At 32.6% G+C, this 11,957-nt stretch overlaps 1 protein-coding gene across 1 annotated transcript; it reads left to right on the top strand.

The window, feature by feature from the left end:
* The first annotated feature begins 8,085 nt into the window (after positions 1-8,085).
* LOC137919594 (aspartate and glycine-rich protein-like) lies at positions 8,086-8,864 on the top strand. Its single transcript, XM_068762725.1, has 4 exons — positions 8,086-8,123; positions 8,179-8,384; positions 8,429-8,612; positions 8,738-8,864. The coding sequence occupies exons 1-4, from the start codon at positions 8,086-8,088 to the stop codon at positions 8,862-8,864; spliced, it is 555 nt and encodes a 184-aa protein (XP_068618826.1).
* Positions 8,865-11,957: the final 3,093 nt, after the last annotated feature.

The following is an 11,957-nucleotide window of genomic DNA, read 5'->3' as shown; positions in this document are numbered from 1 at the left end:
TTTATGAGGCCATTTTAACTTTAAAATTTCTATTAATTTAACCGTGTTATTATAAATTTCACACATGCGCCACGTCCGTGAGTAGTGAGTGACCATAATTAACTCACCGTGCCGGCAAGTCGAAAGTCATGCTGTTATCTACACGGTTATTGGAACGAGGCACAGCAAAATTAAGTTTCATTAGGAAATAAGGGCTGTCAATGTTGCCATTTAATAATTTGCGTCTATTTTCGATACAAATTATTTGAAAATGAACAAGTCCATCCTCGTAAACATGTAATCAGTTTCTGAAATCACATGAACCTTTTCTGGATTTTCTTCAATCTTTGAATACGTATGGTATGTAATATGTAATAGTTTCAAACAGATCGTACATAACGTTTAAAAAGGTCAACATCGATCTTGGCATTCTTAAAAAATATCGTTTGTTTTAAAATTTAGAAGTGCTCTTTTTTTTTGTTATCAATTGCGTCCTTTATTAAACCTTGCGTCCTTTATTGTGACGTTATTTACTCCCCTTATATTATAACAGCCCACTCATTGACGTAACGGCTCCTACGTCATATTCGGTCTTAACTACGCATCCAGTAATTCTAAATATAAAAATGAATTATGTACTGGTACCTTCTCTGAAGCGAGGCTTAAGTTCTAACGGCTAAAGAACTATAAAACAAACCTTTATACATAAAACAAATTCATCTTAGTTACTCGTTTATAGCTCAAGAACGGCAGGACAAATTTTAAAATTCACCATTAAAAAAGCGCCAGTTAAAACATCAGTTTAGCAGTGTAAAAAATTAACTTAATAATTGTGTGAATTTGAAAATCCTAAATCGTAGTTCGCTGGGACGGCCTAGTATAAATATAAAGTAAAGCATAAAACCATACGCGTTTTAATAAAAAAAATCTGTAAAAATGTAACATACTAGCCTTGGACAACAATACACATTTCATCACCAAGCTTACACAGGAGATTGAATTTAAAAAAGTGGGTTTCAGTAGATCTATTAAATAATTTATATCAAACCAAATCAACGTGTAAGCGGAATTTGTTCAGCGTTAGTTTTAGACGCACATCCATAATGATGATATACTAATCGCATTGAATTTTTTGCACTTTACGTTCGCTATCTATTACTGATTGCATTTGCCCAGCAATAGAGTACTATAAAACAGACAACGTAAAACTTTTTATTCTTGTATCGTCGATATCGGAGTGGAGTGCTTTTAAAGAAGTAATATAATCCTATTGGAATTTTTTTATCGTTGATATTTACAGAAACCTGCTTTATACCGCTTAAGAATTAAATAATGTTCGTAAAAAAAACTAATATTATGTATTTATTTAAACTACTTTTTCTTGCAAACTATTCAATAAGCGCAATAGTTTACTTAAGTTGTTGTCTACAAAAGATTACATATAAAACATGAGAGTATCGATTTTACATTACTACATTTATCACAAAGTGGTTAAGAAAATGTAATTAAATTATTGGGTTTTTGTACTTCAGCACTACTCCGGAAACAATAAATTACGTCTACTATATTAAAAATAATTGTACATGATACGTCTGTAACTTTGACAAAACTAAAACTATTGGACTGTGTAAGCTTGAGAGGCGGCATATTTTTTAATTCTGCTTCTTGTGTATTATTTATTGTAGTATTGTAAATCAGAGACTTATCGATTTCAATAATGCAGCGATTCGTATACACAAAATAAATAAAAACTCCTTCGGAATTGGTACTCCGAAGCCAAAAAAAAATGATGCCTCTGTACAACCCGTGCAACGTTAAAGGGGCATCAGGCAGCGAGCGTATAGAGGAATCCTATTCACGGGGCTCCGGTTCTCCCGAATATTGCACTGAAATTCAAATCCTTACTACATCCAATTATCGGCGGAAATTCATGGCCACATTAAGCTTTTGTTTATCATTTCCCACGTCTTAATGTTGTATTATTTTCCACGTTGTGTTACTTGTTTCACCTCTCTTCAAAGTTAAAAATATTCAATTTTTGACTTCAATTGTGCTTCTAATTTATAATTAAATAATAATAACGATCTTAAACAAAGACTTTGTTAATAGACATACATTTTAAGAATCAATCTCAGACCTGATTTATAGACCTAAGTTTATTGGGTCTACTTTTACATGTTCGCTTAATTAAAAAAAAAATTGCATTGATGCTCATAAATTATGTAAAATATGTGAATGCCTAATCTTTTATGCTTCTTACATACATTGCTGCGCTATATTTATAGAGAAAAATTAAATATTCGTTTTTTGAAACGTATAGTGTATTATATGTCAACACGTTAATTATCTGGTATTTAAATATTTCAACAAAATAAGGAAACCACATTCAAGCCGTGTTTTTAAATGCTTTTGATATCATTTACTTGAATTAATTTCCAAAGGTACAATAGCTATAGGTTTGAAATAAAAAGGGACGCGATATTTTCATCACTACAAAAACTGCATAGTATAAACTATATTTAAATTATATCTAAGAATTCTTCTATTCTTAAATATTTATAAATATTATTCTATTCTTAAATATTTTAAATTTTTCACAAAATGCCAATACCGATTTTCAGTTTAATAATAGAATACTAACTTTTAGCTCTCTACTAAAACTGATGGTGCAAATCAAATCCAATGTGCTCTGAAACGCTCTTAAAAGGGAATTCGCTTCGCTCGCCTCCTCCGCCGACAGTGAAAGGGTTGAAAGGGGAGTTAGCAAATAATGCATTCTCTGACATGCATGCCAGATATTACACATACATATGTAGAAAATCGTATTTAAAGCTTACCACCGTGTAGCCCATGTAGAGAGTGGAAATCTCTAAAACATTCTTTAAACAAATGGAAGTATTATCTTGTTACAATTATTAATCTTGCGATAAAATAAGTTAAAAGAAACTTACCATTTATTATCAAGTATTTTCCTAACGGTTCCCACCGTTCGCCTGGCATTGTATGTTTTAGCAAACAATGATATCATCTCTGATTATGATGTATAACAATAAATGGATGAAAATTTTATTGACATGGAAAACTGTTATTTTCTTTTATAAACATTTGGCTGAGTTCACAAAAAGTTTCTATATGACAATGTGCTTTTTAGTCATAAATGTCAGTTCATATATCATAATATCTGTACCCCGCTCTCTTTGACCCTGTCGTTCATGGGTATAATCTCATAAAATTTTTAGGGCAAGTTTTACTTACACCTATGAAAGTTATAGTTAAAAAAACACATCTTTTAATGTACGATCCTCCGAGCGAGTACGATGTCATAAAATCAGTTCTTAGCCGACCTCTACTTGATAAAAAAAAATAGTCATACCAAATTTCAAGTTAGTTTGCTTTATAGTTCCAGAGATATCATGATGAATAAATAAAATTACAGCAGGCAAAATTTTTGTTATAACCGTTCTCATTATTAAATGTTACATAGAACAACGTAGTATAATGTCTTCTCTTGTCTCCCGGATCTCCCTTGTTCTCTTGTCTTCTGGATCCCGCAACCAACCGGCACTTCGTTTTGTGTAGGGATGTGGTATAACATGCCATAAGCATGTTCATTGTATATTTGTTTGCGTGGATTCCCTAAATTTACATGTCCGGAATCGACGCGCAGGTTTGTAGTGGACAGTCAACATTTATTTTTGTAGCACGGTCCGCACTATTTACATCTTTACTGCAATAATTACACGAGCAATGATTTTTATTTCAACCTTCAATTTGTGTTACGAAAATGTTTTCTACGTGTATTTAGATGACTCTGTAAGGTTATAACATTAATTTAATTCTAGTCAGGTAAATCAATGTACATTTTTAATAATAACGCTGTATTAAATGTTGTTAATATTTGTCTTCTGTTCGAATTTTTAACATATTTGCCATGTATGTTAAATTAATATTTTTCTACCTTTGTGGTTCTTCAGTTCCCCAGTTATTGGTAAGTGCTTATTATTTTGACTAGAATATATATTTCTCAATTTTTTACTTTTTAATTATATATTTTTTATATAATATACACAGACTGTTGATCTATGGTCCAATGGTAGGATAATCCAAATTACCATTGCATGAGCAAAAATCATTTTGAAAATGCTAAAGAAAAGCTTTTAAAGTTATTAAAAGCTAAAGCAGTATATTTAGGTTAATGTGTTAAATTTGTTCGTATTCATTTAATTAGTAATGAGCTGTAACGAATAATCTAGTTTACTTTCACTTTCGAATCATTAATAAAGTATAATTTTAATATAGTCATCGTGTTTCAAATGCGATAAATTAAGATAAAGTGTATGATATATCATTGTGAATTACAATTTAATGTTACTTGGACAAAAAGAAACGTTCAACTTTCATTTGTAAAATGAAACGTATTTTTAAGTAATGTTAGGCTTTAGTAACTTTTTCATTATATTCTTTGGACCTTAATTTCATACGGCATATTTCCTTTGGGAGTTTCATTTCATTACACTTATTGCTGCTAGAGACTCACATGTCGAGCGAACGCTCAAACGATGACCAATGGTATTTTTTTAAGTTTCTGTATTTCTCTGTAGGAATAATATTTCAGTTTACTTTCAACGAGTAAATAATAAATTGTAAATAAATTTTATATATTAGATAAAAAAAACGCGAATTTCACCTACAAAGATTTTGATTTCAGGTCTTAGATTGGATAATGTTATTGTTAATTTAAGTTATCATAAATTAAGTTATTAAAACGCAGCTCAGACAGATCTTTAAATTAAGTAGAAGGATTGTTTCACCAACCGTACGTCTTTTACTTGAGGTGTTTACTAACTTCCTATTCATAGATTTTTCCTTATTTTGTTTTAAAATTTTTCACGGAATTATATTACAAAAATACACTATTTATTAAAGTTATCTATTTTTTACGTGTTAATATTTATTAAAAGATCTCTTTATACGAAAACCTCAATATTAAACTTAGTAAGTAAATAAATTTCAACGAATTCTTTAAGCTTTGAATAAATCCACTCTGACACTAACAAATATTTGTAGTGACTGGAAACGGAATTCAAAGCTGAAATTGCGTTCTCCTGGAAACAATTTTTTTTTGTTATTTTAATCTGCAATCATCCGCGTAACTTTTATAGATATATTAAGTGACAGTAGGTTTTAATAGAGATGCAGACCAACGGTTAACTTTCTTACCTCAGCACGCGGTTTCTCATCTTTTAACCAAATTAGCTTCGTCAAGTAATCCAGAAGCGCAAAGGTAAACCATCGATATCTCCTGCCACTCTTGTTTTGTTCACATAATCATGAATTTTATAATTTCTTCTAAATTTACTAAAATGATTTAAATTCTTTGCAAGCACGCAATATTTCTTTTGCAAGAACAGATGGTCATATGTCCGTATGTTCAAATTAGCGTTGGGCTAGGCGCTGATAGTAAAGAGAAAACACGAGTTTTTATTAATAACTCTGTAAAGAATTCTGAATTAGCGTTTCAATCGATACTTTTATACATTTATATGATTTATCGATGTTAGGTATGTATTTATATATCTACGTAAGGTATTTCATACACTTCGTCATGGTCAGAGTGCGTTTACATTATTTTTTAAAGACCAAGAAAAAACTCTTTTCTGTTTGATATGATTAAATTTCAGCATAGTGAAATGAATACGCAATATTTGAAGACAGTTTGAGGTATTGTACAGAATGCTTTGTAATTTTTTACTTACTACCATGTGATCACTATCCAAAGCCGAGAGAAGCAATATCACTAACGTATCAGAAAGCTGATTAAAATTATCTAACTTTGCTGCATTATCTTAGCACGTCCCTTAAGTCATACTTCATTTTAATATTTTTTTTAAATATTAAATTAAGAAACATTAATACCAACTAAAATAAATTCACATGCTTTTATTATAAGTTTTTTATTTATTTATATAAGTATCCACTTAAGACATTTTTCTTTCAAAGTCTCACTTAGGTCCCTTAGATCTCTAAATTGGTTTGGTGATATGTGCTACTGCGTTTACATTAATTGATTTTATCGGCGGCTTCAATTTATTAAGACATACAAGCGAAATCACTTAAATGAAAGTAACCTACGGTCAGCAGAAACAGAACTCTATAAGCAAACGAGATGCAAATACTGTGTAATCCTAGATGGCTTGCTAGAAATGAGAGATTAATTAATTAGAATTATTCGTAAATATATATGTATATTTTTTATTCATATATAAAGGTTATTATAATACTAAAGAAATAAAAAATTGTAAACCTTAGGAAAAAGGTGATGAATGGAAGGCGTCGGAAAAGAGGGAAATACAATGAAAGGAAAAGATAGATGAAATGTGGATAGAAAGTAAAAGAAAGGAAGAACATATGACGCATGGTATAGGAGAATGGAAATAAAAAAACATTAATGAAAAATTATTACAAAACAGAAATAAAAGGCCCCACATGTTAGGGGTACGAGAGGTCCTCAATAGCGGGGGCCACTTTTTAAAAAAAAATAACTAAAGAGTCAACAGTATATTTATACGAGTACATCATATGACGCACAAACACTATTTAGTATTCCTTTATCCTTTGACACTTGACTTCACACTGTCAGTGCATGTTATTGCTTAATATGAACTTATAAATATGTATTTATTGTGCTGGTAAAGTCTTCAAACGCAATGAGGTGGAAAAGATATGACATCGTAGGTAACGCTCCGCATTAAAACGTGATTTCTCAGTTATATATTGTATAAGAACTTTATATATAAAAAACCGTTTAATTAGTAAAAGTACCTTTCCTTTAGTTCTGGGTTTTGGTCAATACAGCCCTTAAAATGAATTTTATTGAATTAATCAATGAACTAGATTAATTTTAACACGAAATGAGATTACGGTTTATCACGGTTTTCGAAAATGTGCATTTGAAACTTGAGGACAGAAACAGATGACATATACGTTGCCTAAACCAATAAAAACAACACAAAAAAAAAACTTTACAAAGAAAGCCGTAGAAAAACATCCTTCTAAATAAAATGTAATATTTAAAAATTTTTCTTTCGTTTCTAAATGTCTTTAGTTAAAAGTCAGTAAAATTAAATTTTTATACAGACTTCACCATTAAAAACCAATAAAGTTTCTCGTCGTATTGTTCTGCTTCCAGTGATTGCTTTATTCCGAGAACAGATATAATGAGGGATAAACTTTCAATTTATTCTAGTTATATTAATGCATAATTAAAATATTGCAGACTTCTCAGGAGTGTAATAATAATAAAAAAACATCTGAAGTTAAATAACATACTTTAAGTATTAGTATTTATAAAATAAATAATAAAATAATTTCCTTGGTTGGGAAAATATTAGTAATTATTTATTGGTTTATAATATAAGTAAATAACGAAGACAATATTTTAAATGTTTCGCTTTAAAACGAAGATGTGTTTACGTTCAAACGTAATTCAAGATCTTTTACAAAGTTAAATTCGAGATGTCATTTGCTTTGTGCTAATTGTTTCCATGTATCAATTAATTAATGTGAATTGTAATTAGGGAACAACTTAAAGACTAAGACAAACATATTGAGCGTGTGCTGTTCTATTCTGGATTACATACCAATACTTACAGAACAGTGCGTCTAGTAAGTTATTGTTTTAATTTCCTCGTGTGCACATTTTTACTAGCCATTACTAGTGTAAAATAAATTAGTTTTAAATTATCCACTATATATCAAATAAAAAAATGTGTGAAAGTACGAAATACAGTGGTATATCAATTATTACTTTTTGTTGACTAATGTCAATATTTACGAACGCCCTATATGTGGTCCGTACGAATATGAGGTTCCCCTTCCGTGTGAGAGTTTAATTAAAAAGGGGACTTAGGGCTATTTTAAATTAGTTACAAGGTAAAAAGATTAGATCTGGGACTACATTTTTTTGCTTTATCAGTACATATGGCAACAACACATCATTGAATAACTATTTTAATTATAAAATTCTATTTCCTTCTTTAAAAGAAAATACAATTATCCTAAAATCCGTAATTGAAAATACCTTGGTGATAAATCTCTAAGGTTACTATGATCGGTCTTGTGCTGCCCGCATACAGTGACTTTCTGTAACCTTAATTATGTTGCAATGTGCTGATATGATGATAATAATGACGATGACAGCTATGACAACGACAAAGGCGCCGGCAATGCCGAAGACGCCGGCGACGCCCAAGAAGCCGGCGACGCCGAAGAAGCCGGCGACGCCGAAGAAGCCGGCGACGCCGAAGAAGCCGGCGACGCCGAAGAAGCCGGCGACGCCGAAGAAGCCGGCGACGAAGACGACGCCGGCGACGACGAAGATGCCGGCGTAGACGGAAACGAACACGGTGAGAACGCGACGACGTCTACCACGACGATGACGGTGACTAAGAAGACGATCACAGCTACGACGACGAGGAAGACGGCGACTACGACAAAAACAACGGCAGCAAAGGTGACGACGAGATAGACAACGACGACAACGAAGGCGACGACGACGACGGCAAAAGTGTAAACGACGACGACGGCAAAAGCGTAGACGACGACAACGGCAAAAACGTAGACTACGACGACGAGTAAGTCGACGACTGCGTTCACTGAAACGATTTCAACAAATATGACGGCAACGACGACGCACACACTACGATTATTACGACGACGACCCGGGCTACGACGACAACAAAGGAGACGACTTGTAAAGCGTTGACGACGACGACGACGAAAACGAAGACGACGACGATTACAAGTATGACGGTCACGACCATGAACATGAAGGCGACGGCGTCGACAGCGACGACTGGCTAAGACAACAACAAAGGCGACGATGAGGAAGACAACAACGGCGAAAAAGAAGACGACGACGACGACAATTGAGATGACGTCGCAAGTGACGACGGCGAAAACGAAGACGACAATCACGACGAAGACGACGACGATGGTGATGATCATCACCATCGTCATCGTCTCATTTACTATCCAGATTGTAATCTTTTTCTATTCTAGGATTAAAAATCCTAAAATTTGTTGTGTCTTATTACTTTTTCGTGTACTAAATGTAAAACTAGGTAAAACATCCGTTGTCATTTTCAAATATGGTTGTATCTATATAATATGTAGAAATTATTTTAGCATGTAAAGGTAAACACACTATACATGGGTCGACACATTTTGTGTAATCCATATAAAAAAATATATACTGGTACTTCATTAGCAAAATAAATACGAAATTAAATCCCGCCAATATGTAGGGAAGTATCTTTATTTGTATAGCTTACATCCTGTTTAAGCGCGGTAGTAGTTAGGGGGCTCTAATTATCAGGGGTACTTTGTAGGGTCGCTACGAGACATCCAGATGCGGGGCAACGGGCGGGTGGTGCATTCTCCCCTTTTATTGATTTACCGGTAAACAAACTTGACCTTCCTGGCGCGGTAGCGAATATTGACTACGCAATATTTTCTAACTTTTAGCTCTCATAAATTTATTACGAAATACTGTAGATATAACAATGTTATACAATTTTTTTGAAAACGATTACTTTTTATAAAATCAATAAAGTATTAGATTAAATGGATTCGAAAAATGCATAAATATTTACATTATATTTAAAAAAAAGTATTATTGTATCAATTACTAATACATAGCTTACAGATGTATAATAATAAATTATTAATTAAAATATAAATAATATACATTGATTTCAAAATATGTAATAATTTTAATACTTGATTGTAATAATTGTTAACATATTTGATAATCATTTTAACCTTATTTCAAAAGCTTATATGATCTTCTATTGTTGTAAATATGATACGCAAATCATCCGTTTTAAAGCGCAGTTACATGTCTATATGTGGTTCATTTTAAACTGCAAAATATGTTGAATCCTGAATACGATACATACAATATTATCGATATGAACCCGAGGCACATTGATTAAACTCCGCAAAAGCAACATCCGCCTGCGATGCAATTAGTTATACACGCATAACTATCTCATTGAAGTGTTCACATTTCAAAATTATTTGGGCAATTATGATATATTATTGACTAATTTGTAACATCCCGGCAGCACAAACAGTATTACACACAAGTCGGCATCAAAACCCAGAACTATATCGCTCGTAATAATGCGAAAAGCTTAATGAAAATTAACTTATTTATTGTATGATTGCTTTCATTGACTTAAATATTTACATCTCAGAATTGCCTCAGGTTCGGAAGATAGGCGCGCTATTATTTATTGTGCGGGGTCGTTGCCGAGCAATCGATATGTGCCCTAGCTTCGGTGAATATTTCCGAAGACAAAAATACACAAAAATATAAATAAAATACATACGAATATTTTTTCGAACACCTTGTGACATGTTTCACAACATTCCCAATATACACTTTAACAAAATAGCCTCGATCCCGACTCGAGTCCACTGTGAGACATAGGTGTCTCCCATAGATTTTCAATTGTACCAGTTTGACGCGGCTTGCATTCAGCGTCATGGTCCACGGTGTGAGAGGACGTCTTACGCTGCACTTGCCAGTCCATGGTCTCTACTTGAAAGACTTGCCCCCCAGCGGCTATTTGTTATAAGCGTTACATGGCTTGCCCACTGCCACTTCAATTTGTCCATGCGCTGGGCTATGTCAGATACTTAAGTTTATCCACGGATCTCTTCAGTCTTCATTAGATCTCGTAGAGAAATCCTGAGCATAGCCCTCTCCATGGCTCGTTGAGCGACATAGATTTTGTCAATAAGTTACTAAGTGATCGACCGCGTTTTAGTGCCGTAAGGCATCGTGGTAACACACATTGGTCATAGACCGTAGCGTTAATTAGATTTACAGGAAGAGAATTCTCTTTAAAAACAACAAAAAGGAACATAGTATTTAGGATATCTTCTGCCATCCGGAAATAGTTTCGTTTGTACAGTTTCATGTTACAGACATCTCTGTGTATTATTGAAGCCTGTTACTAAGTCCCAGTTTTGCAGACCGTCTATCAACATAAGTAGACAAAATTTTCTTTCGAATTCGAAAAAAAATCGAAATTTATTCGAGAATTAATTTATTCGAGAATTCGAAAGAATTCGAAAAAAGTGACTTTATACAATATGCTATGAAAATTTTCGTGGACGAATTATATGTAGGTAATATTTTACCTTCTCACCCACTGCTTTAATACACAGGCCGTAATTTTTTTCTTAAAGTAAAAATAACATTCTCGGTAACATTTTTGCTACATCTTTTTCCTTCGACCACTTTAGTTTCTTTTGTAAGTGGACAACGTGAGTCTAATCACCAATTATTTTGTGTTCCATGATATTTCCTCAATACTTGGTATTAATTAGCGTTATTTATAGTAAAGGTATTTTGTGCAAAATGATAACGTTACTTGTTGATATAAGAACACGAGAGCCACTGAACTGTAATGTTTTAATTAATAATCTTCGCAATTCGGATTGGTGGGTTGCATCGTTCTTAGTCTCTAGTCATATTGGCTGGAACCGCGTGTTCAATAAAGTGAATATTTTGAATATTTGTCTAAGCTTGTCAAAGTTAATATTAAAAGAAAACGTACGCTTCACACATGAACAAATCGGAAAGTTTATCCTCATTCTACTTAACACTGGTTAACTCGTTTGCTTTTCTTTAACGTAGTATTAGATTATATTGACAATCATTGCGGCAAAATTTTAATACCATACATATGCCATTTTAAAAAAATGAAAACAAAACAGTTTGTTTCAGAAGAAACTAAACACAATTTTTTGTGTAAAAAATTACAGTAAAAATAACGGGGAACACCAATAAAAATATTTTGTTGATGTCTGTTTTTGACATCAGTTGCAATGACGTACGAGGATATATAAAATTTGTTAAAGATGTCCTGTAAAAGCTTTCTCTACTTTATTTGAAATCGCGAGAA

The sequence above is a fragment of the Battus philenor genome, unplaced genomic scaffold (genome assembly GCF_028537555.1).
Source record: "Battus philenor isolate CCGP_79_NKW_IND1 unplaced genomic scaffold, ilBatPhil1.0.hap1 SCAF_1, whole genome shotgun sequence".
Taxonomy (NCBI): Eukaryota; Metazoa; Arthropoda; class Insecta; order Lepidoptera; family Papilionidae; genus Battus; species Battus philenor.
Note: the sequence above shows the minus strand (reverse complement) of the source record. Positions and strands in the feature narration are given on the sequence as shown.

What these genes read in the sequence shown, in the direction of transcription:
- LOC137919594 (XM_068762725.1), top strand. Translation starts at nt 8,086, where the DNA reads ATGATCGGTCTTGTGCTGCCCGCATACAGTGACTTTCT. An exon ending in CCCGCATACAGTGACTTTCT is followed by an intron (nt 8,124 to 8,178) that starts GTAACCTTAATT and finishes TGACGATGACAG; the next exon opens with CTATGACAACGACAAAGGCG. An exon ending in AACGTAGACTACGACGACGA is followed by an intron (nt 8,613 to 8,737) that starts GTAAGTCGACGA and finishes CGACTTGTAAAG; the next exon opens with CGTTGACGACGACGACGACG.